The sequence below is a fragment of the Lagenorhynchus albirostris genome, chromosome X (assembly GCF_949774975.1).
Source record: "Lagenorhynchus albirostris chromosome X, mLagAlb1.1, whole genome shotgun sequence".
NCBI classification, from domain to species: domain Eukaryota; kingdom Metazoa; phylum Chordata; class Mammalia; order Artiodactyla; family Delphinidae; genus Lagenorhynchus; species Lagenorhynchus albirostris.
In genome coordinates, this window is record NC_083116.1 from 90,597,323 (window position 1) to 90,620,696 (window position 23,374).

At 51.9% G+C, this 23,374-nt stretch overlaps 1 protein-coding gene across 3 annotated transcripts; it reads right to left on the minus strand.

Moving 5' to 3' along the window:
- Window positions 1-897: 897 nt before the first annotated feature.
- UBA1 (ubiquitin like modifier activating enzyme 1) lies at window positions 898-23,374 on the minus strand. Of its 3 annotated transcripts, none has more exons than XM_060137162.1 (26): window positions 23,239-23,374; window positions 15,197-15,313; window positions 15,009-15,067; window positions 14,740-14,908; window positions 14,518-14,652; window positions 13,473-13,579; window positions 13,123-13,213; window positions 12,884-13,016; window positions 12,302-12,399; window positions 12,061-12,207; window positions 11,755-11,931; window positions 11,525-11,629; window positions 11,357-11,437; window positions 10,835-10,990; window positions 9,006-9,171; window positions 8,616-8,812; window positions 6,553-6,617; window positions 6,116-6,311; window positions 5,320-5,394; window positions 5,011-5,200; window positions 3,564-3,652; window positions 3,177-3,269; window positions 2,858-3,049; window positions 1,569-1,670; window positions 1,364-1,464; window positions 898-1,226 (listed from the first exon to the last, which is right to left on the minus strand). In XM_060137162.1, exons 2-26 carry the CDS (start codon window positions 15,311-15,313, stop codon window positions 1,091-1,093), a joined length of 3,177 nt encoding a protein of 1,058 aa, XP_059993145.1. In that variant the 5' UTR covers window positions 23,239-23,374; the 3' UTR covers window positions 898-1,090. The 3 variants fall into 3 exon arrangements, with proteins under 3 accessions (XP_059993145.1, XP_059993144.1, XP_059993142.1); XM_060137161.1 differs by lacking the exon at window positions 23,239-23,374 and adding an exon at window positions 19,968-19,987; XM_060137159.1 differs by lacking the exon at window positions 23,239-23,374 and adding an exon at window positions 19,788-19,946.

Genomic DNA, 23,374 nt, shown 5'->3' on the forward strand with positions numbered 1-23,374 from the left:
CTAAATGGAAAAAGTTGGAGTCTGGCTGGGTGAAGGACAGAGGTTATGAGTGGCATCCTCAGGCACCAGGTGGCCAGTCCGATTGGTGCCTTCAACTGTCTGAAGTGCTCAGCTGAGACTAAAGACGGAGTGCGGGCAGTTCTGCAGTCCTGGTGGGGCTTGTGGTGAGCCTCCTACTGTCTGCTCCAACCAGTCAACAACCCACAGCCGCTCTCTTCTCACAGGTGGGAGGCCTCAGGACAAGCAGACCAGGCCTGAGGGACAGGAAAGAGGCTTTTCCTTTACAGATGTTCTCAGCCAAATATTTTCATCAGAACTGCAAAGTGTGCACAAACACTGGCATTCCTCAGTCAAGCAGAGCTGTTGAGGCCCCTCTGCAGCAGGGAAGTTGAACTAAGGACACCACGGGCATTCCTAGCACTGGGAACCATGATGCTAAAGGCCTGTCCAGGGTCTGAGTGCTTCGGTCCAGGTGGGAAGAGATGTGCCCCAAGGACATAAGCCACAGTGACCAAGCCCTGGCCAACTGGTTGCCATAACTTTTCCCTTCACAGAGGGGGGACAAGGTTAGAGAAGTTAAAGGACTTGCTCAAACACTGCTCTTAACTACCTCTCAAAATCAATATGGCAGGGAGTTAGGAGCTAGAGATGGAGAAAGTGAATTTGAACCCACCTCCAGTGAAGTCACAAGGACCTAGGTACCTGCTCTCCACAGCTTCACTACTGCCTCCATTTCTTCCTAAGCAGGAAGGGCAGGAGGAAGACATGACAGTTCCCACATTTTCTCTGCCCAGGAAGCTGGCAGCTGGGGTGAGGCTGAGCCCTTTTGGTTACTATCTGAACCAGACAGCTCCAGAAAGTCCCTTCTTTCCCTGGAACCAGCAGCTATGTCACATCTGGGTTTACAACGCTTTATTAGGATTCAGGTTCCAAACAAGGTAGGAAGCAGCGGCAAGAGGGTTCAGGTAGAGGGACGAAGAGGGAACACCAGGCTTGGGTAGCTGGGCCGATGACAGAGGCCAAATGGGAGCCCTGGGCTGGAAGGGTCTGGAGAGGGGGCCTGGGGTCAGTCTGTAGGAGAGGATAGGGGTCAGCGGATGGTGTATCGTACATAAGGGACCTCAACGTCCTCGCCACTCTCGTCGTTGCAGCACAGCTCAAGCACCAGGGCCCGCACATGGCGGCCCAGCTTTCGCTTCGACACACGGCTTACGATCTCTGTCATCCTGGGGGCGGGGGAGCAGAGGGTCAGGGAGGCAAAAAGTAAGTGAAGAGGGGCAGGTAGCTGAGGGCAGAGGAGGTGAAGGGCAGTGAGCAGGAGTGGGACAGCTGCCAAGTTGAGGGTCCCCACTACCCAACTCACGGCTGATCCAACCGTTCCTTGAGCTTGGCGGCCGGCATGAAGAAGGAGTAGAGCATAGACACACCCTGGGACAGCATGGTGATCTCCAGCTTATGCTCTGTCTGGAGGAGAAGGGGGAGGACAGCAGTGTCACGGGGGTGGACAGGCCAGCCAGTCACCTGCACACTCCGCCCCCAGTGGGGTGAGAGAGAGAAAGGGGTCTCACCTTGAAGTAGTCAAGGAACTGTTTGAGGGTCATCTCCTCACCATTAGACTGCAGCCCCTGTACCTCAAAGCGATCCCACAGTGTCCACTCTTGGTTATAGTACTGTGGGACAAGGAGCAGGCCAATGGGATGGGGGCCACCAGAGGGCGCAGCCCCATCAGTCTCCCCCTCCACTCATGCAGACATGCTAAGTCAGATCACAAGCCTCTTGTGTCCAAAACTTTCTCATGGCTTTTGTCTTGCCTTGAGTAAAGAATGAAACCCTTATGATAATGCAGATAAGGCCTTAAGTCATTGGAATCCTGTTCTTTTCTCCTCATTTCCTATCCCCTCATCCTTTCACTCACTCTGTTCTAACGACTTCTTCCTCAAACATCCCAGGCACACTCCTACCTCAATATCCCCGCAGAGACTGGCCCCTCTGTCTGGAATGCCTTCCCGGCAAATCCTTCATGGCCTGTCTCCTCACCTCCTCCAAGTCTGGACTCACATGTCATCTTCTCCGTAAGGCCACTCCTGATTATCCCACAGCTAAAATCCCAAACCCATCCCTTCACCACCTGGTACTCTCAAGTTCTCCTTATCCTGTTCTTTTTTTGGGGTTCCAAAATCATTTATTGTGTTACTCTATTTCAGGAATATAACCTTAGCACCTGTAAGAGTACCTAGCATGCAGTAGGTGCTCAGTAAATATCTGAGTGAATGACGAAGCAAGCAAAAGCATTTCACATACTAAGCACCCAATAAATTTTGGGTGCTACTATTGTGCAGTTATCAATCATAATCTACTATTCAAATATCTTTTCTGAGGTCTTCCACAAGCAGAATCAGACCGGTACTTAGCACATAGAAAATACTAAAAAAAAAAAATATGGGGCTTCCCTGGCGGCGCAGTGGTTGAGAGTCCGCCTGCCAATGCAAGGGACACGGGTTCGTGCCCTGGTCTGGGAGGATCCCACATGCTGCGGAGCGGCTAGGCCTGCGAGCCATGGCCGCTGGGCCTGCGAGCCTGGAGCCTGTGCTCCACAACGGGAGAGGCCACAACAGTGAGAGGCCTGCGTACCGCAAAAAAAAAAAAATATATATATATATATATATATATATATATATATATACATATATATATATATATATATGATGAATGAATAAATGAACAAGGGGGTAAACAAAAGGAACAGGTACACACTGACAGAAACCCTCTCCTGGTGACAGGCTATGAAGCAAACTAGAGCCAGCTCTACAGAGCAACACCCACCCACAAATCCACTTCCCCTGATGCAGGCCCTCACCTGATGACGGGGTGCTGCAAGGGGTTCGGAGAAGCCAAAGAAAGGCAGGGCCAAATTGAGGAAACCATTCTTATAGGAGTCAAGCTGTCGGTGCCCCTGCACCACCTTGTACAGCTCTAGACACACAAGGCCAACCACGGCTGCTGTGGTCGTGGCAATGGCTGGGATGATCTTTCCTGCAATCAGCTTGCTCTGTGAGGAAGGAAAGGATCAAGGAAGGAAGTTAAGGGTAGAAGAAGCTCATATTCTACAGAAGGGATAAAATGTGGGCAACTGCAGCCTGGGAGGGGGTGAAACGTCAAGTCTAGATTTGCCTCACCTTGTGCCGGTCTGCAGGGGGAATGTCATAGTTCTCTGCCCGGAGGTTGGATGCAGCCACAATGAAATCCATATGGAAGTTGCTGTCATCATCCTTTTATGAGTGAGAGGTTAAGGGAGGAGGGTGGGGAGACAATAAGGAGAGGATCAGAGGAGGAAGAGGATTCCTGGCCTCCGGAGACACAAGTATCCTCCACTGCAATTACCTGCTGGGCTCTCAGATCACAAAGCATGGCTGGGAACATCTATTCGTTCAGGGCCCCATAGTAGGCCTGTGATCCAATCCCACAAAGGCCTGGGGCTGCCTCTAGATCCCCAGAACCTGTTCTGTCCTGCCCATCTGTGCTTAGCCCATCCCCACTGCCTGCCCAGGGCCCCCACCCAGCACCTTCTCGAAGTCAATGGGGTACATCTTGAACCCAGGGAGCTTTTCTGGACTGGGCAGTATGGCCTTGAGCTCCTCCAGACGACTGTCATCTGCAGGGAGAGAGGAACACCGTCAACCCTTTAGACCCCAGGCCAGGGTCTAAGGTAGAAACAGGAGCCCAGGTGGGGCAAAAGGTGTTTAGGTAGATAAAGGATTTGAAAAGGAAAGACATCCTGGGAGGGAGGAGGAGCAATGGGGAGAGAGAGAGCAGGACAACAGAGTACAAACCTGAATAAGACAGGGGACAGGGGGCAGGTATATCAAGAGAAAGGTATCTCTAGAGACTCTAAGGAACTGAAAATGAAGACATTAGGAGAAAGTGGGGATGGACAGATCAGGATGGGAGAGCTGCAGATCTCAGGAAGAATGATGCAGAGAGAGGTGGGGAGACATAAGAGGATACAGGGGAAAAAGGCAGGGGAAGATACATAGAGGGGAAGTTGGGAGAAATATGCAGATGTGGATATTGAGGTTAAGATACTGGGGGAAAGAATATATGAAGAGTGGAGAATAGGGGCATATACAGAGGATGAGATAGGTGAGAAAAAATTTTATACACATGATAGATACATCTTATATATACCCTATATATGCTGTGTATGTGTGTGTGTGTGTATATATATACACACACACACAAAGTTTATATATATTTTACATAGACCTTGCATATGTTTTATATATATTACACACAGATACATACGTATGCATGTATATGAGGAACAAGATGGAGGAAATACACAGAGAGGAACATGACAGATATATATTTGGGGAGGAAGATGGGGACATGGGAGAAAATAAAAACAGGCACATTCGTTCATTTGTATGTTGTGTATGGCTGCTTTTGTGCTTCAACTGCAGAGGTGATTAACTGCAGCCCACTATATGGCCTGCAAAGCCTAGAAGAGTCACTGTTTGGCCCTTACCCCTGATATACAGCATGAGCTGGGGGAAAGAGATGGAGAGAGATGGGGAACTGGGGCAGAGATATGGAGAGGGAGATGAGGAAAACTGTGGAGAGCAATACCATGGCAAAGATGCACACAGAGGAACATGGTGGTGGGAAGATGGGGCAGATACCAAGGGAGCAAGACCATTGGCGGAAATCACACCCTCCAGATAAACAGATCAAGAAGAAACAGAGAAAAGTTGTTCTTTCCAAGGGAAACACACACAGAGCAAGAGAAACAAACAGCTAGTTCTCCTGAGGGCCAGGGAGTGGGGAGGAGGAGGCAGGAGGGATAGAATTTAACCCAACCGACCCTCATTTCAGAGCAAGGGAGGCTCAAAGGAAGGTGTGGGGAAGCCTTAGGCCAGGGGTTGCAGAGCAGTGCCAGGGGCAGAGAAGGCTGGACTGGGCAGGGGACAAGTTGGGGTGGTGACTCCTGGCCGACTGGCCAAACATCCTCACCAACAGAGGCATTGGCGCTCTGTAGCTCCTGGTCAGAGACATGGATCTTGACGCCAGACTTGGGGGTAAACTCGGGGACCTGCACAAACTGTAGGAGCGCTGCCACAGCATCTCGGTCCTGAGAGCCTGTCAGCCCATAGGTCTGGGCAAACAGGTTGGCAGCAGCCATCACGTAGTCCAGATGCAGAGGCTAGGAGAAGGCAGGGCCCAGAAGGGTGAGCACGTCCACCCTCACCTGGGGAGTCTCGGCCTCCTTCCCACCCACGCACCCTCCACCTGACCCTAGGAGACCCCAAGGAGGAGACTTACATTGTTGACATCAAAGGTGAGCGGGTGTGGACAGCGTTTGGGCCCAGACCAGAATGGAGCTCCCGAGCTTGTGAGCTAAGGAAGTAGAGAGAATTTTGAGGAGCAGGACCTGAGATTGGAGTCCTCTCTAACAATCCTAACTTCTCACCTTGGCCCTGGATGTGCCCTGACTCACTATTCCTGGCTGGGCATGCGCAGGGGGCTAGAATAGATCATGAACAACCTAGACTGTAGGGTCCTGTAGATGGAAGTGCTGATGCCAGGCTGAATGAAACAGGGGCACCTCACTGAAAAAAAACTCCTGGCACTCACTCTGTGCTAGCCACACAGCCATTTAACAAACTCTTATGAATTGCTAGGCACTGTACTAAGCTAATATTAATAAATCCTCACAAAAACCCTCATGAGGTAGATTACTGTTATCTCTACTGATGAGGAAACTGAAGTACAGAGAGAAGGTATGTGACTTGCCCAAATGAAAATGGAGCTGGGATTTGAACCCCCACTGATTCCTGAGCTCTTAACTCCAAAATCTCTCCACTATGATCCTTACAGTCCTGGGAGGTGGGTGAGTCAGCCCACACCACAGGTAAGGGAAACAGAAGTGAAGTCTCTTGCTCAAAGGAAAGGGGACAGCAAAAACAGGTCGAGTTTAATCATTCGTGTGAGACCCCCATGCTTGGGGCATCTGCCACAGCTGGACTAATGACCGAAAGGAGCCACACGGAGAACGCACAGCAGGCTCCTGTTTCTGGGAAACGCATCCCACCAAATGGACCTGGCAAGTGGGCGTTACCTGGTCGGGAGGGAAGTTGTGCAGCAGCTGCCGGATGTTGTTAGAGTACTGGGTGTGCCAGTGGTGGCAGGCCCAGGCCACACAGTCGGCCCAGGTACATGGCCGCTGCAGCACCAGGCTGCGCTGCACGGCCTCCAGCACCTCCAGGGGTTGGGTGCCCGCCAGCCGCAGGGTCCGCTCCACAAACTTGGGGTCTCTATCAGGAATTGGAGGGGTCAAAAGGGCAGGATTACACAGCGGCCCCAAGCGTGGGCTCCAGGGCAACCCCACTTTCTCCACGGAAAGCTAGTCCTGACCCCCAGTGGAACGAGGCCCCAACATTCACTGACTCACTTGAGAAGTGTGCCTGGTGCTGGGTGTCACACTGGTGAGGAAAGCAGACAGGATGCTCTGGCTGGAGGGCAGTGGGTGGGGTGAGGGGGCATTTGGTTACTTACGTGAGGTACTGGTTGACGTTTTCTGCCGGCTGCTTGAAGAGGCCTTCAAACTCATCTCTAGCCCACTGCAGACAGAGCAAACAGATTACAGGGGGCGATGGTTGACAAAATGGGCTTCTGGAGGCATTAGAAAGACCATCAGTGAACAAATCAAACAGGATGAACAAAGCTGCTCTGGCAGAAGGTAAGCCCCGCAATCACTGTTCCCAACCTTCCCCACTCCACCCGCCCCCAGCACCTCAATTTGAAAAACCAATGAACTTGATCTGGACAGCAGTTACACTAGTGAATGCGTGAAAAAAATTTAGTTCTGTGTACCTTACGTGAGGTATGTCATGCCTCAATAAAAAAAATAATTCAGTTACGTGTATTTTTAAATTACATAACATATTTAAAATTACGGTCCTATACAGGCCCTGAGGACTCAGCAGCAAACTGGACAGAGGCTCTGCCCTCTGAGAATTCCTAGAACAGTAAGTGCTGTCACTGGTGAGGGGGTTTGGAGGATATAGATGTCAGAGATCAAAACCAGCTCCGCTACACAGTATCTAGCTTTGCGACTTCAGGGACACACAGTGACACTTAACTCTGTGCCCTCCTTTCCAAAACAGATACTGTAACAGTAGTATGTACCTCACGGGTTGCCAAGTATGTATATATTTAAAGTTTATTTAAAACAGCACCAGATACATAGTGAATGCTAAATGCTTTACAACCCCATAAAGTATATACTACTGTCACCTCCATTTCATCAAGGCATGGAGAGGCTAAGTCCAAGGTCACTCATGGCCTAGTGAGTCTGTGGTGGGTGCACAAATACAAAGACACCCAGTCTGGAACTGCAAGGGCAGAAGGGAAAGTGATAGAGGGAACTGTTTTTTCCCCCCTCCCTATTTTGTTCCCACCGCCCCATACTTTTACTAAACGTTCTGAATGGTTTGCTCTCAAAGACTGTACTAAGAATCATCTGATAACACAATGGTTATCCTTAGGTTCTGGTCTGTAGGCCTAGGTGCTGGACAACCTAGATATGTTCGCTTTGTAAAAAACTCAGCCAGACAATATGTGCACTGCTCTGTATTCTGTATGTATATGCATCACGCAAACAAAATCAACCTGGAAAACCAGCTATTAAACCCATTTTGAGCAACAGCAGGGGAAACCTGAATATGGACTGAGTATTAGAGACAAATAAGTAACTAGGAGAGACAGTAAGAATTACCATTAACTTTGTTCAGCACGAAGGTGGTGTTTTGGTTAGACACGGCAGTTCTTACCTGGGGGCAGTTCTCACCTGGGAGAGATCTTGCCCCCAGGGGACATCCAGCAATGTCTGAAGACATTTTTAGTTGCCACAAATGGAAGGGGGTGCTACTGGCATCTAGTGGGTAGGAGCCAGGGATTCTGCTAAACATCCTACAGTGCTCAGGATGCCCCCATGATAAAGAGATATCGGGCCCCAACTGTCACCAGTGCTGAAGTTGAGACCCTGTTATGTGCGAATACATCCTCCCTTCGAAGAAGCAGAGGGAGTGAAGCATTGTGATGGCCACAATATACTTCACCAAAACAAGAAAAAGTCACATGAATCTATGAAGAGAATGTGGCAAAACGTTAACAAATGTTAAATCTAAGAGTATTTGAGTGTTCCCCACACTATTCTCTGTATCTGTCTAAATGCTGAAAAGTTTTCAAAACAAAAGTTAAAAAATGGCTTCCCTGGTGGCACAGTGGTTGAGAGTCCACCTGCCAATGCAGGGGACACGGGTTCATGCCCCGGTCCGGGAAGATCCCACATGCCGCGGAGCGGCTGGGCCTGTGAGCCACGGCCACTGAGCCTGCGTGTCCAGAGCCTGTGCTCTGCAATGGGAGAGGCCACAACAGTGAGAGGGCCCCGTACCACAAAAAAAAAAAAAAAAAGTTTTAAAAAAAAGAATGAATCATTCTAGAAACCAAGGTTGCAAGATAGAAAGTAAGAGAGGAAGGTTTAAAGAAAAAGTACAGGGGCCAGTGGCCGCGAGGCCGGGTGCCTGACCCCTGCCCTCTCCCCCCATGCTGATCACCTGCAGGGTGTGCTCGATGGCATTGGGGAAGTTCTTCAGTGTGCAGATGGGGATGGACTTTTCAGGCGGGTCCTGGCTGGAGCTGTATGATTCTGTCAGGAAGGGGATCACCACCTGCACATTGCCCTTGGTGCCCAGTGTGCCTGACTCCAGCAGTGGCTTACGGTAGTACACGCAGCGGCGGTCCATGTACATGCCTGGGGGGCGGGAGGGGTCACAACAAAACGTGAGTGCCAAGAAATGGACATCAGGAGAATGGAAGACAGGCACCTCCAAGATATACACACACACACACACACACACACACACACACACACACACAGACACACACACACACGCACGCACGCACGCAAGTTGGCCCCTGACCTCCTCTCCCGCCTCCAAACTCACGGGCATCCACATTATCCAGGGCGTTGGCCACACCATCCAGGTTTTGGAAGAAATCGTCATCATAGATGCGCTCGGTGTCAGGGCCTACACGGTTCTGGTGGCTTGTCACTCGGATGTGCGGATTCATCTGGCGCACAGCTGCAGCAGCTGTGTCAGACTTTAACTTCTGGGGGGGGGCACGGGTAGGAATGGGGGAACAGAACTCAGTTATTCATGCATGCACCAGCGAACCTCCACAGAGCTGTCCTCCTGAAGGCTGGCTTATTTAATGCTGGGAAGAACCAAGCCCTGAGTTCAGGAGGCTCCCTGGTTTGGCAGGAGACAGTTCGTGACAGTACCACATGGCTAGGGCTGTGACAGATATGGCAGGGGCTCAGTGAAAAGGGAAGCAGTGCACAGACACAGGCTGGAGACGATAGGCCAGCCACTTGTTCTTCTGCCTACCCAACTTCTATTGTTCTTGCAGTTAATGGCACCCAGGGCTGGGGAACATTCCCCCAAACAAAACAGAATCTTAGCACACAGACAAGGAGGATCCTTTCAAAGTCCAAATCAGGTCACGTCCCTCCTCTGCTGAAAACCCTCCCTTGGCTCCCACCTCCACTGAAGGCAAAATGAGTTGGCCCCCGTTTCCTCTAGCTCATCTCCTATTACCCTCCCACCTCAGGATCTTGGCCTGGAGCACTCTTCCCCAGAAAAAGGGACTCTATTCCCTCATGCCCTCCAAGTCGGCAGAAATGAGCCCTTCCTTAACCACTGTAATCAAAACTGCAAACCGATCTCCCTGGCCTGCCCACTTCCCTCATCTTGTTTTTGTTGTTTCCTCTGCACAGCACTTATGGACGTTAACTATAAACTTCGCTATTGTATTGTGCTGTTTACTGTCTGTCCCCGTCCACTAAAATCTTTGTTTCCTTGGTGTACCTAGAACAGAACTTACTCAATAACTACTTGGTGAATAAATGAATGAACAAAAGGGGAATCGATCCTGGCCAGGCAACAATGACACTGTCCCCTACAGAAGGCTTCCTAACTAGATCACCATATAACCCAGCTTCTATCTGTGTAGAGAAGAGTGAACCTAGCACAAGTACTCTCCTAGGAAAGAGGCCTGCTGGCCAGGTTGGCCCTTGGCTGCAGTCTGGGAACCTGGACTTCTGGAGGGTTCTTGCCATTCAGTACCTGGTAAGGGCTTCTCACTGTGCCTAGACTGCTTAAGCAAACCCTGTGGTTTATGCTGAACTCCTGCTCTCCTTCTGGGAGTCTGGAATTTGGGGACATTACCAGCAGAAGGTGCCTATGTGACCAGACCACAGTAAAAACCCTGGGTACTGTGTCTCTAACGAGCTTCCCTGGTTGGCAACATTTCACGTGCTGTTGCAACTCGCTACTAGGGGAATTATGCATGTCCTGTGCAACTCCACTGGGAGAGGAGTCTTGGAAACTTGTGCCTGGTCTCCCCCAGACTTCACCCCATGAGCCACTTCCCTTTGCTGATTTTGTTACGCATCCTTTTGCCAGAAGAAATCGTTAACTGTGAGTACAACTACATGCTGAGTACTGCTGAGTCCTAGGGGACTAGTGAATCATTGAACTTGGGACCCCCAACACACTGTCCCAACCAGCACTCATAAGAAGTCAAGGAAAAAGAAAAAAAAAAAGGAGATAAAAAACGGTAGATTCGATGGAAGGGTACTCAGTGTTTGTTGAACGAGTGACAGAGAGAAGGTGAAGGAAAGAAAAAGGTGGTAAAGCCCCTTTTCCAAGAATGAGAACAAAAGAGGAAAACAAGATGACAAAGTCCCACCTCCTACCCCCACCACTCTCACCGTGACGTCCCAGGGCCGGAACAGAAACTGTCTGTTCAGATTTGACTTCTCAATGGTGTCCATGTCTGTGATGACAATTTCTCCGCCCTCCCCACAGCCCAGCCCAATCATGGCAAAGTTCTTGAGCAGTTCACAGCCAATGGCCCCTGCGCCCACCTAGAAGACAGCCAAGAAGAGAGAAAGAGGCTAGTCAGGATGATGCAGGTCAGTGTGAAGTCACTCATCACTCCTCACTCTCACTCCCCTTGAAGATAGCAAGAGAGGGGAGAGGTGGGTCTAGTGCCACATCCTCAAGTGCCAGGGCTATGAGAAATAACCCAGGCATCTGAGGGAGGAGGCACAAGATGGTGGAAACAGAAGGACACACCAGGCTTTCCCTCAAGATAAAAGAAAATGGCAAAAGTCATGCGGTAGAGATATAAGAACCAAAGACCCACCCTCAGGAGGCAGAAGGAGACCCCTTAAGAGGTAGCCAGAGGCCACAGGAGATGAAGAAAGTGGCTGTCCCAGTGGATCACTCACCAGGAAGTACTTCTGCTTGCCCAACTTCTCTTGCAGGTGTGAGCCAAATACAGCTACCTGCCCATCATAACGGTTCTGGCGCTGAGGAATGCGGAGGGAGAAGGGTCACAGAAAGGCCTCACCAGAAATGCCCCCAATGACATCTCCCCCAGGGCCCCACTCACATACCGGGAGGCACTTGTCCTCCGTGAGGGCCTCTTTGTCCTCGGGGAGACACTCCAGTGCATCAAAGTACAGCCACTGCATGATGGGCATAAACTTCCCGGAGCAAGCCTGGGGATTGGGCAGGACAGGGCAAGTGGTCAGTGGTTAACTGGGGCCTGACACAGAAGGACAAGCGATGGAATCAGGGAGGTGTCTGGCCCAACCCAACCCTGTCCTTCTCCATCTGTGCTGACCTTCATGACCTCCTGGGCAGCTAGACCCCCGATGAAGGCATTTATCGGTGCCAGATCCCCAGCAGCCACATATGCCAGCTTTCGGATGAGGTCCTCATCCAGGCTGTCCTGCTGCACCGCTGGCAGGGCTCGAGCATTCACAGCCCGGGCCAAGGTCACCAGCTCTGTGGCATCCTCCTGGTGGGGCAGAAGGAACCAAGAGCATGCCTGTGAGGCCACTGTGGGGGGTGGGGGGCTAGGTAGAGAGGCACTGTGGGCCTTCGATGCCAAGGTCATCTGCCCTGGCTGGCTCACCCACCTACCCACCTCATTGCGGGGCCGAGGGGGCCGGCCATGCTGAGCACAGAACTGGTGCAGGGCCTGGAACCCAATGTGCAGCTGGGCGGGGTGGGAAAACTTGGCGAAGTCCGTCATCACAAAGTCAGGCTCTGCCAGGGAGGCCAGCAAGGATTTCTGTGGGGGGCGGAGCATCAGAACCAGAAGAGAAGAATGGAGAACATGGAAATGCCTGGCACCACCCCCAGAGCCCACTACTCCCCACACTCACAAAGCTGATCTTCTTGGGTACTTTGACCTGGCTGACGATGCCTCCACGGATATAATCAGAGAAGTTGGAGGTGTCACAGATGCTAAAGGTGTAAGGACCTAGGATAGACAGGGAAACTGTCAGGCTACCCACCCTTCCTAAAACCCACAACACCCACAAGATGAGGAAAAATCCATCCCTGACCCAGCCCAGGCATCAGGAGTAATCGATTCCACTCGAACTTCAGAAACCATCTACCCTCTCGCCCAGCTCAGAGCCCATGGGACCCTGTGTCCCTGACCCCAAGTCTACACTAGAAGACATTCTCTGCTCCCTGTCCGAATCCAGTCAGACATGAGTGGATCCTCTGATCTGCTTTGTTCAAACACCAGAGACCTTTTCCCCCTCAATGTAGATACCAGGAGCCTCTTCTAGGAACAGCTCAAACACGAGACAGCACTTCTCCCCCATGTCCCCAGCTCTGGGTGGACCCCAGGGGACTCTGTCTCTGGTTCATCTCAGACACCCAGGATGTGTCTCCCCTCACGCAGAGTCCAGGGAAACACCTCCTATCTGCCATGATTCCCCATGGCCCTAGCTCACCCAGGACTTTGATTTCCATGGGCTGACTTCCATTGAGTTCAATCATGCCCTGTACTTCCGAAAAGGAGACAAAGTCGCCACTCTCAAAGCCATGCCGGGCCTCATCCAGACAGGTAACCACACCGGGGTTGTCCTGGTTAAAGGAGGAGTACCTCAGAGGCAGGCCCAGGGTACCGGGAGCAGACAGGAAGGCCTGCCGCCCATCTGCCTGCCAGGACCCCTGAGGCTGCCCTCCTCACCTTGGTGACCATAGAAACCATAGCACTGAGCGGCTGCTCCCCATTGGAATCTGTGAGGATCATTTTCTCTCCAAAGTCACAGAAGAGCTGCCTGTAGAGGGAGGCAACAGGGCTGATGCTCGAGTCCCATGCGCTCAGGGACCCCACGTGTCCCTCAAGATGCAGCAAGTACTTGCTGAGCAAATTCAGCCCATCACTGCTGGGAATCAGATGGCACTCATGCTACATGGGGTGAGGTAAAGACACAACATCCAAAACCCAAGGGGCTGAGGGGGGCTGAGGGCAGTCAGAGGTTGGGGGTCTTTTCCTGGGCATGGCAGGGGTCAGGGGAAAAGGGTGGGGGCACTCACCCAAACAGGCCCCGTGTGTCTGCTACCACCAGCTTGATGCCAAAGCTGTGACAGAACTCACCCACCCGCAGCTGGTCCTCCAGGGGGGTGTTGGTGAGGACCACCACCTGTGGAGAGATGGCAGCTCAGGCGAGGGCCCAGCACCAGGGGAAAGGGGAAAGGGGGAGATGGTGGAGGAAGGCTGGTGCGAGGCCTCAGGGTGTTCAGCTCTCTATCACAAATACAAAGTATCTACCATGTATCAGATTCAGCCCAGGTGAAACTCAGTGAAGAGAAATGTGAATCCCTAAACTATGGCAGGCAAGGTAAAGAGGCAGCTGGGAGGACAGAGTCTGGACAACAGCTGATTCCTTCATTTGCCAACACCCACTGCTGCCTGCCTACAACCCTGCCATGCCCTGTGAGACACAGAAGTAAAACTTCATCCTCAGCCAAAGTCTGAGCTCACTCCTACCACACCCACTTGCTCCCAATTCTCAGGACAACACCTGCTCAGCCATGATCCTTGGGACTTAGCTCTCTGCCTGAATGCCCACCCATTCCATCAGGGTGAGCTCCCATAGCTACATCAGGGTTCGGCAGCCGTGTCCTGGCTTCCTGGGACACCCCAGGGCACAATCTCAGCTCCCACAGCTCCTCTTTCCAGCCCAGGGTTTTTATTTAATAAAAAACCAGCTGCTATTCTAAGTGCTTAGCCCTCACAAAATCTTTATGAAGTCGGCATTATTACCATTCCCATGTCTACAAACAGACAAAAGGCAGGCACAGGAGACTCAGTGACCTGCCCAAGGTCACACCAGTACAATGAGAGACTTGTGCCAAGGCGGTTTGGCTCCAGTCTGTGCACTATGCTGTCCTGTCTGCTGGCTCACATCTTCCCCCTGAAGAGGCAGGTCCAGCGTCTAAAGCCTGCTCGCATCCCCTAGCTGCAGCCTCAGCATGAAACCTGGCACCCGGGCTAGTCCATTAAATATTGATCATATGAATAAACCAGAGGTGGGCTCTGAGAGAACTGGGCAGGAGGTTGGGCGGTGGCCCAAGGTACCTGGAAGCCACTGAGGAAGTCCTCTACGAGGGGTCCAGTATAGGCGCTGACAGGCACGTAGCTGTTGAGCTCAGCCAGGTGGGGCTGGGAAACCTCAGCCCGGTTTTTCCCAATGTCCTCCTCCCGCAGGTAGAACTGCAAAGGGGAATGAGGAAAGAAATGAACTGGCTGTGTAGCCTGGGGGATGGGGTCTCAGCAGAGAAGGGCGATGGGAAGAGGTACCTGTGAGGAGAGGTCGGCCCACTGGGCAGTGCCCTGGTCATGCAGAGTGACAGCCTTGACCCCACCAAGGATGATGTTCTTGGCAATCTCCACGCCCAGGCCCCGCAGGCCTGATACCAGTACGCTGGACGTCTGGAGCCGCTTCATTGCCTCATGGCCTAACACATACCTGCCAGGTTAGGGGGTGTCTCAGGTCAGGGCCAGGCCCTTCTGACCCTATCCACTCAGTGCCCCCTCCCACCTCACAGTCCAACCTCGGCCCCACTTACAGCTGCCGGGAGTAAAGTCCCTCATCTATGTCTGCTTCACTGCCGTTCTTCGCCATTCCCTAGAGATGGAGGGGAAGAACAGGTTCAGGGAGACATGCAGGAGGAGGGGAGGGACAGATGGGACAGCGATACAGAAGACTTTCCCACCCACCACCCCGCCTGCCAGTCTCCAGGAAGAAGACACTCACGTTGGTTGGCACCGAGGGCACTTTGGACAACACGGAGTGGGCAGGGGAACAGTTAGAACCCGGCTTTGGATCAGGCCCGGACACGCAACGTTTCTTGGACAGCGGCGAGCTGGACATCTGGAAGGAAAAAAGAGATCAGAGATGAGCCTAGGGCATGTGGGTGTTCCTGTTGGTTAGTGGTGATTGTGGGGAAAGGGAAGACGTAAGGGCTAATATCCCCATTTTACAGAAGAGGAGACAGGTACAGAGAGGTGAGGTGACTTGCCCAGGGTCACACAGCTGTCAGAGCTAAGATCTGAACCCAGGTGGTCTGGCTTGCAATCCATGCTGCTAACCACTAGGCCATTCGCCTTTCTCCCCAGCCCAGCATAATGAGCGAGAGACTCCAATACTGTGGGGGGAAAGGAGTGACAAGAATGTACTTGTCAGGAAGTCAGAGAAAGGATGTAGCTTCAGGTCAGACCCTGGCACTCCTTGACAGTCATCATTTAACCCCTATGGCCTCGGTTCCCTTGCCTGTAAAACAGGGGTGAGAAGAGCACTTACCTACCCCATGGAGCTGTTGATGTGACGAGATATAACACAGACCAAAAAGCCTGGTACAGAACAGGTAGGCAATAGCAAGCAGCCCTCCTCTCCCTTAACTCTAGTGACAGGGGTTTGAGAGGGAAACGCGGCTTGGACATCCATCAGGGTGGCATGATGGCAGGAGATATTGTGCTGAGAACTCAGTTCCCAGGGGGGCTCACGGAGGAGAGTTTCACAAAATCCAATCTGCTTCCCACCACCCCCAGCTCTGGGAGGGGAAAACACCCAGGGCCAATAAAAGAGGTCGCAGGGAGAGAGAAAACACACACTTCCCAAGCCCTGTCTGAGTGTGGAGTCCCTAAAACAGATCAACAATAATGATAAACGAATATTTATTAGGAGTCCTCCCTGGGCCAAATGTCAAACACAGATCACTTTATGATCTGTGCCTCACTCTGTCCTCAGGGCACCCCTGTGGGGTTTGGACTACTATCAGTAACACTCGCAACTCACACTGGAGGAAAAGAAACTCACTCAGGGAAGTTTGGTGACTTGACCTAGGTTCCCACAAAGAGAGTGGCCAAGCTGGAACCACCCGGGGATCTGCTGACCCTGAGGCCCAGGCTGCTTCCTGATGTTATGGCGTTTCATCCCCTCAACGGTCCTGACCCTGCAAGGAAGGGCCGAATGTCCTTGCCAGACAAATGGAAAAACCTGAGCTCATGAGGACTAGGTCCCAGAGACAGAACAATGCAGGCTGCTGTGGAAGTGAAATTGGCGGGGGGGTGGGGGGTGGGTGGGGACTGGTTCCAGACGCTGGAGACAACAGGACCCCCAATCACTCCCCCCCACCCCCAATGCTCCTCTGAGCCTCTGTTCTCCTACACTGAGCCTTTTCTGACACCCAATCACACCAAGTACCCCCACTGTACCTAAGATTCCATCTTGGCGCTTGTCACATGCTAGCACTAAGCAAGACGACAGGAGCTCTCTACCATCTACCAAGAGCTTACTGCCTGTCAATCTCAGAGTAAAGGGCTTTGTATAATCCTAACAATGCCTATGAACCAGATAACCTTATACCCATGTCACAAGTAAGAAAACAAAGGCTAAGAGAACTCCAGTCACTTGCCCAGTCATGCAGCTGGTGCTGGACTGTTTGCCAATGCCTCCTGGGGGAACAGAGTCAGGACCCAGCTCAGGGCCCAGCCCACAGGGCTAAGAGATGAGGGGTGAGGGAGGGGGACCCAGGAGGCTGGCTAGGTCCAAGTCATCTAGCTGAACCGCTGGGAACGCCAAGAACCAACTTGGGTAGAAGAGGCTTGGTGAGTTAGTAGGGAGACCAAGGCAAATCATATTTTTCCATTTACTGACTTCCTGACGCGTGATAGGTATCTCATTTCCTCTGAGCCCCCCTTTTTTTCCCCCAAAGCAGGGGCAAACAGAAATATCCTCAAAGGGCTGCTAGGGAGGTTAAAAGAGTCAAGGTCTGTGGTCAGAACTCAGAGGCTTAAGGACATAAGCTCCTCCCTGGGCACCTGCAGAGGCCTCCACTACTTAGTTATCGCCTTGCCTTGTCACTGATTTGGTTGTTTGGGACACACCATCTTCCCACTTCCGAAATCAGAGATGATCCAGGGCCAGAGAGATCTCTGCTATCTGGACCTTTGACATCTGGACCCCTAATGCTGGCAACAAGGGTCTAAGCAGGTTTTGGTTGATGGTCTGAGAGTGGATTTCAATCGCAGAGATTTGGAACAGGCCAGTCTCAAGGCAAGCAGAAGGGGTCTGGGGCAGAAAGCCCAGAGAGGAGCTAAGATCCTCCACCCCCAGCATAAATTCGAAACCTTTCTCTCTCAACACATGCTCAGGCCCCAATTAGAACACATACACTATCAATTGTTCAGCAAAGCTGAACTGAGGCTTAGAGAGTTTCAGAACCTGCCTGAGGTCTCCAATCTGCTGATTTTGAAGCCTGAGCATTGTCTACCACCCAAACCAGAGAAGGAGGTTTGAGGTACGAGTCCTGGAGCAGGTCTGAGAGAGGGCAGACACAGGGTCAAGTTATCAGGATAGAGAGAAGCTAGGGCACAGGATGCTGGGGCCTGTCAAGCCTCCTAGGAGGGATTAACTGAGAGGTCCCTGGGAATATAAAAGAGTCAGGAGACGGTTGTCTGAGCCCTTGGAGGCTCAGAGGGAGATGGGAAAGGGGATGTTAGAAGCCCTGGGGGGCAGGAGGGGTGGTGCTGGGCAAGGTTGTTAAGACTCATATCTGGGTCCTTGGAAAAGGAGTTTTTACGAAAGGGCCAGGAAGTTGCACCTGAGGCCCCAGCGGCTGCACAGGGAATGGGTGGGGGACTCTGCAGTCCAAGGAGGCTGTGGGAAGACGCTGGGGTCTGGGGGTGGGGGTGTTCTCCATCAGGGGGATGCTGGGGCCCTGGGGGGTCTTCACTGGTGGCAGAGGGAAATCTTTGACCAAAAATAACTGGGACTTGCAGGGAAAAGGTGTCTCTGACATTGATGTCAGAGTCCCAGGAGGCTATGAGGGTGGATGCTGAGGCCCGGGGTGGGGTCGTGGAGGGATTTCTAATGGAGTACAAAGGTCTTGTGTTGATCTCTGATTGGTACGTGCTAGGTACTGCAGCTGCTCTGAGGAGTGGAAAGGGGAGGCTGAGCCCAGACAGTTCTGGCCCTAAAAACTTCAGTAAGCAGATACTGGCTAGGTCCCCAGGTGGGGTTGGGTTTCTCTGACCAATTATGTGGGACCCCATGGAGGCTCGGAGAGTAGATGCAGAGAAAGGGGTTTCCTACTCTGATGGAGAATTGGACCTGTTGTGGGAAGGGACAACTGACAATGATGTTGGGGTCCTACGAAGCTGAAAGCCTAACTGAGGATGCTGGAATCCTGAAAGGCTCTGAGGGCAGATTCTTAGGCCTGATGTGAGGTTAAGGGGTCTGTGAGAGAAGCTGGAACCCCGGTTGGCTTTTGAAGGCAGAGGCTGAGTGAAGCGTGGGATTTGAGGCAACACTCTGATGGAAGGGGCTAGGAGCCAACAGGGTCTGCAAGGGCAGATGCTGGCAGAGAGATCTCTGATGGAGGATTATATGTCCAAACAGTTCCTCCCTGGTGTCTGGTCCCCTGGGAGGCTCTGAGGGAAGATACTGGGGGTTATGAGTGTCTGATGGGGGAGATGCTGAGGCCTGCAAGAGGTACTCTCTGAAGAGAATACTGGGACCATAAAAAAGGGTGCATTCTCTTAAAGTAAAGGAAGTCTCTAAGGGCAGATTCTAGGAATTAAAGCAGTCTTTAAAGGTGAGTGCTATGTGGAAACCTCTGAATAGAAATGCTGGCCCGGAGAGGTTTTGGAGGGAAGATGCTGGGCCAAGGTGGGTTGGGAGACCTCTGAGATGTGGGGGAGTGTTCTCTGACATGGAGGCCAAGCGCAAATGGCCTTTCACAGGGTCTAGACTCCTTCAAAGCTGAGGGCAGAGGGTGGGGGGGGGGAGTGTGTGTGTGTGTGTGTTGGGGGGGTAGGTTCTGAAGGAAGATGCTAGAAAAGACTCTTTTAGAAATGAAGCCAAATGGACCCTCCCTGAGGTCTGGCCCCTCTTGAAAGCTGCGAGGGCAAATACTGAGGAACTAGGAGTGAATGAAGAGAGATTCTGGGGAAGGTCTTTAATGACATACACTGGTAGGAGGCTTTGACCAGGAATATCGATCCCGTAAGTCTCTACTGCTGATTGGGGGAAGTTCCGGTCTGCGATGAAAGGCTCAGGATGGGGGTCAGGTCACTGACTAGGAATGTTGGCCTGAGTCTCTAAAAGCAGATTCTGGGGGTCTGACTCTAAGGTCAGATTTTGGAGCCCGAGGGACTGGGCTGGTCCCGGATGGGAAATGTCGGCCCCGCCCCAATATCTACCCCCCCCTTCTCTCCAACGATTCCTGCGTCCGAGTCATCACCGCCCGCCCCAACGTCAGCTTAGCCCTGCGCCGACCCAAGACCCTCCAATGCTTCGCGAAGCCCCTGCCCCGGCCAAGGAACTGAGAAAGGCCATTTGTTACCAATGCCGGTTCCCCGGGTCGCGCCGCCGCCAACTCCTCTAGGAGCCGAAGCCAAGCCCGGCCGCCACCCTCCTCCTTCTCCTCCTCCTCCTCCCTGCCGCCTGGGCCGCCTAGAATCGCCGTCGCTGCCTTCTCCTCCTCAGGCCGTAGTGGTTGTGCTCGTCCCTGGGACCTCCTTACCGTCAGCCGCCGCCGACACAAGATGGCGGCCGTCGAGCCCGGGGCCGGAACAAAACCTTGGGCCCCACCCCCAGAAACCCGGATGCAGGCAGGCCGCGCCCGTTTATGAATCATGCATGACGGCCCCTGCCTGTCTGTGACTCCTTCGAAGGCGAATAGCGCCACCTGGTGGTTACTATAGCAGTAACTAGGAAAACAGGTAAAACGACATAGAGGGCACGCCCATGGAAGGTGAATAATGAATACATTGTTACAGCCAGGCTACCATGGAAACCAAGAAAGGCCATCAAGTCCACACTTCCTGATCGTGAATTATGCACGAGGCCGGGTGGCTGGTTGACTAACACCCTGCAACCAGAAAGCCAATGTTAAAACATGGAAGTCACACCCCAATACTCATGAATAATGAATGATCTTGCTGCAGCCTGTAAGCCAAGGAGACCGAGGCCACATCTTATCATGAGTAATGCATGAGGCCCGGTGGGCAAGAACAAAAGAGACAGGTCCGCCCATTACTGCATCTAATACCCAGTAAGCAGGGAAATAGGGCTAACACAGGGAAAACACACTCCCCCAGCTCATGAATAATGAATGGTGATGCTGCAGCAGCCCAACCTGGAAACTCAGAGAGGTCAAGAAAGGTCCCACCCAGTTACTCATGAATTATGCATGAGCCTGAATGGACAGATACACTCAAGACAGCCCTCTCCAGCAAGTAGGGATTATGGTCCTCCAGGCGAGGCAACTTGGTCACCCCTTCCCGTTCATGAATGATGAAAGGTGCTGCAGAACCACAGGGGAAACCCAAGAGAAGTGCAGCTGCCTCCTCCCTTAACTAACTGCACCGGGGCTGCCTTGGTCCAACCAAATCCAGGTTTACCACATACCGCTGGCAGGTGCCTCAGTTTCTACAACTGTAAAATGGGGATAGTAGTAGAACCCATCTACATCGTAAAGGCAAAATGTGTCACTGTGAAAACCAGAGAATATGAACTATGGAATGAGCTCAGAGCAGTGCTGGCACAGGGCAACGCTAAATTTTTTAAGTATTATATATTAATTTAAAGGTGATATGTAAATATATTTTATATTAATATAAAATTACTTATGGGTGAGGGTGTACCCAGCCACTAGAGAAACCCCCAACTTGGGACATTATCTAAAAAATAGTGCCTTGAAACACCCTTCCAGAATTACACTGGAAAACAGAGTGCTAAGGCCACCAATGTCCATTAAATAGGTAGGAGAGACTACCAGGTCACCAGAGATACGACTGTATACCAAAGCCCCAGGCACACGATAAGCATCCAGTACGATTCTGTCAAATAATAATAATAATAGATCACATTAACTGATCGCCCACTATGTGGTGGTTCCTGTTGTGTGTCCTTTCCATGCACTGCACCACTGGTCTCAGGAATGCAGAGCAGGAAATCGGTTCCTTCTTGTCCTTCAGGTCTCAGCTCAAAGGTGACCTCCTTAGAGAGTTCTTAAACCCTCACAAAAATCATTTCCATCCACCGATGACTAGCTGTGTGACTTGGGACCAGGCACTTCATTTCTCTGGGCCACTGTTTCCCCACCCATAAAATGAGAACAATAGTAAACTACCTTGTGATGAAGCTTAAATGAATAAATATGTAGAAAGGTCTCAGAACAGTGCCTGGCAGGCAGTGCTACATGACTAACAGTAGTAGTAGTACCATTGAATTGGGTGGATGGGAGAGAGACATTATGACATTTGATTAAGACTACAGACTCAGGACTGTAGACTCAGACTCACTGACTGAGTAACCTTAGGCAAATTACTTAGTTTCCCGGTGTCCCAGTTTCCTCATCTATAAGATGGGACAATAATAACCTACCACCTAAAATTGTTGTGGAGATTAAACAGGCTAATAAAGTGCTAAATGAGTGTAAACTAATCTGATCATCATTATGCTCTTACTCATTTTTTCAGGCTCACAGAAAAATTTGCCAAAGATCACACAGCTGGCAAGGATCGATGGGACTTGAATCTAGAGACTTTGCTGATAATCTGGGATTACTGGACCGTAAGGAATGAACAATGAGCGAGGCCTCGTCCCTTCGCTGAGACGCAAAATTTAAATCCTGAAACCTCTAAGGGAAAGCTAACAGCGGATCATGCAGATGAAGCCGTAAAAGCTACGCCCCTCATGAATTATGCACAATGCCCCTAGAAAAGCCACAGAAAACTCGGGGTGCTACTCACCTTTACGCTTAATAAATGAGATCTAATTTGCCCGGCAGACTGCAGAACGCCCCTTTCAGCACACCCCTTCAGCACGCTGATCCACCCCCTCGTGAATAATTCATATGCTGACACTTCCAATGGACCAGGTGCGAAAAAGGCAAAAATGGTCTTCCACAGGGCTTCCCTGGTGGCGCGGTGGTTGGGAGTCCACCTGCCGATGCAGGGGACACGGGTTCGTGCCCCGGTCCTGGAGGATCCCACATGCCGCGGAGCGGCTGGGCCCGTGAGCCATGGCCGCTGAGCCTGCGCGTCCGGAGCCTGTGCTCCGCAACGGGAGAGGCCACAGCGGTGAGAGGCCCGCGTACCGCAAAAAAAAAAAAAAAAAAAAAAAAAAAGGTCTTCCACAACAGCCCACCTCCTTATGAATGACGAATAAAGCCACGGTCCATGAAGGCCCCGTGGCACACTGTCCCCTCGGGAAGAACCTAGCACACTAGGTTCCGGTGTTACTTCCACAGCCTGGGCTGGGTGTTCCTGTTCCTAAAAAAACTTGTGGGCCCAGATGTGTCTAGTCTCTCCGCGGTGAGACATCATAACTGAACCAGAGGTCAAAAAGGCCATTCGATAGGTCCACATGCCATGTCGGTCCCAAACGTTCCCACCGTCACCAGAACCTTTCCTGAAACAAGCCCCCCAAAATTCCGCCCTGAGTTCAGGAACCTCAAACTTTGCCTCTACCTTGGGGAAGCACACCAAATCCTGCCTCGTGGACAGAGTATTCATACACGAACCCTAAGGGTCTCCCCAAACATCCCCCTAAACCCTGTCTCCAAGGGGTATAAACCCTGCCTCCGAGGGACGCTCCTTAAAACAGACTCCCAAGTCCCACCCCGGAGTCCCTAAACGCCACTTGCTAAGGGTCCCCTCAAAAACAGCCACCTCTAAATGCCACACCGGGCTCAGAGCCTCTAAATATGCCCATTCGGGGATCCCCGAAATTGAGCCCCCTCCCTCAAATGCTGTCCAGGGGGTTGGGGGTACCGTGCTCCAGCTCACCCCCTGCGCCGGGCGGAAGCCTCGCCTTCCTGCTGGAGATGAGCCGAAGCCACGGGGCAACGGAAGAGCGAACCACCTCCGTTGTACAAGAAGAGCCAGAGTTTCCGCGGGGCTCGGAAGCGCGGGGCCTTGGAGG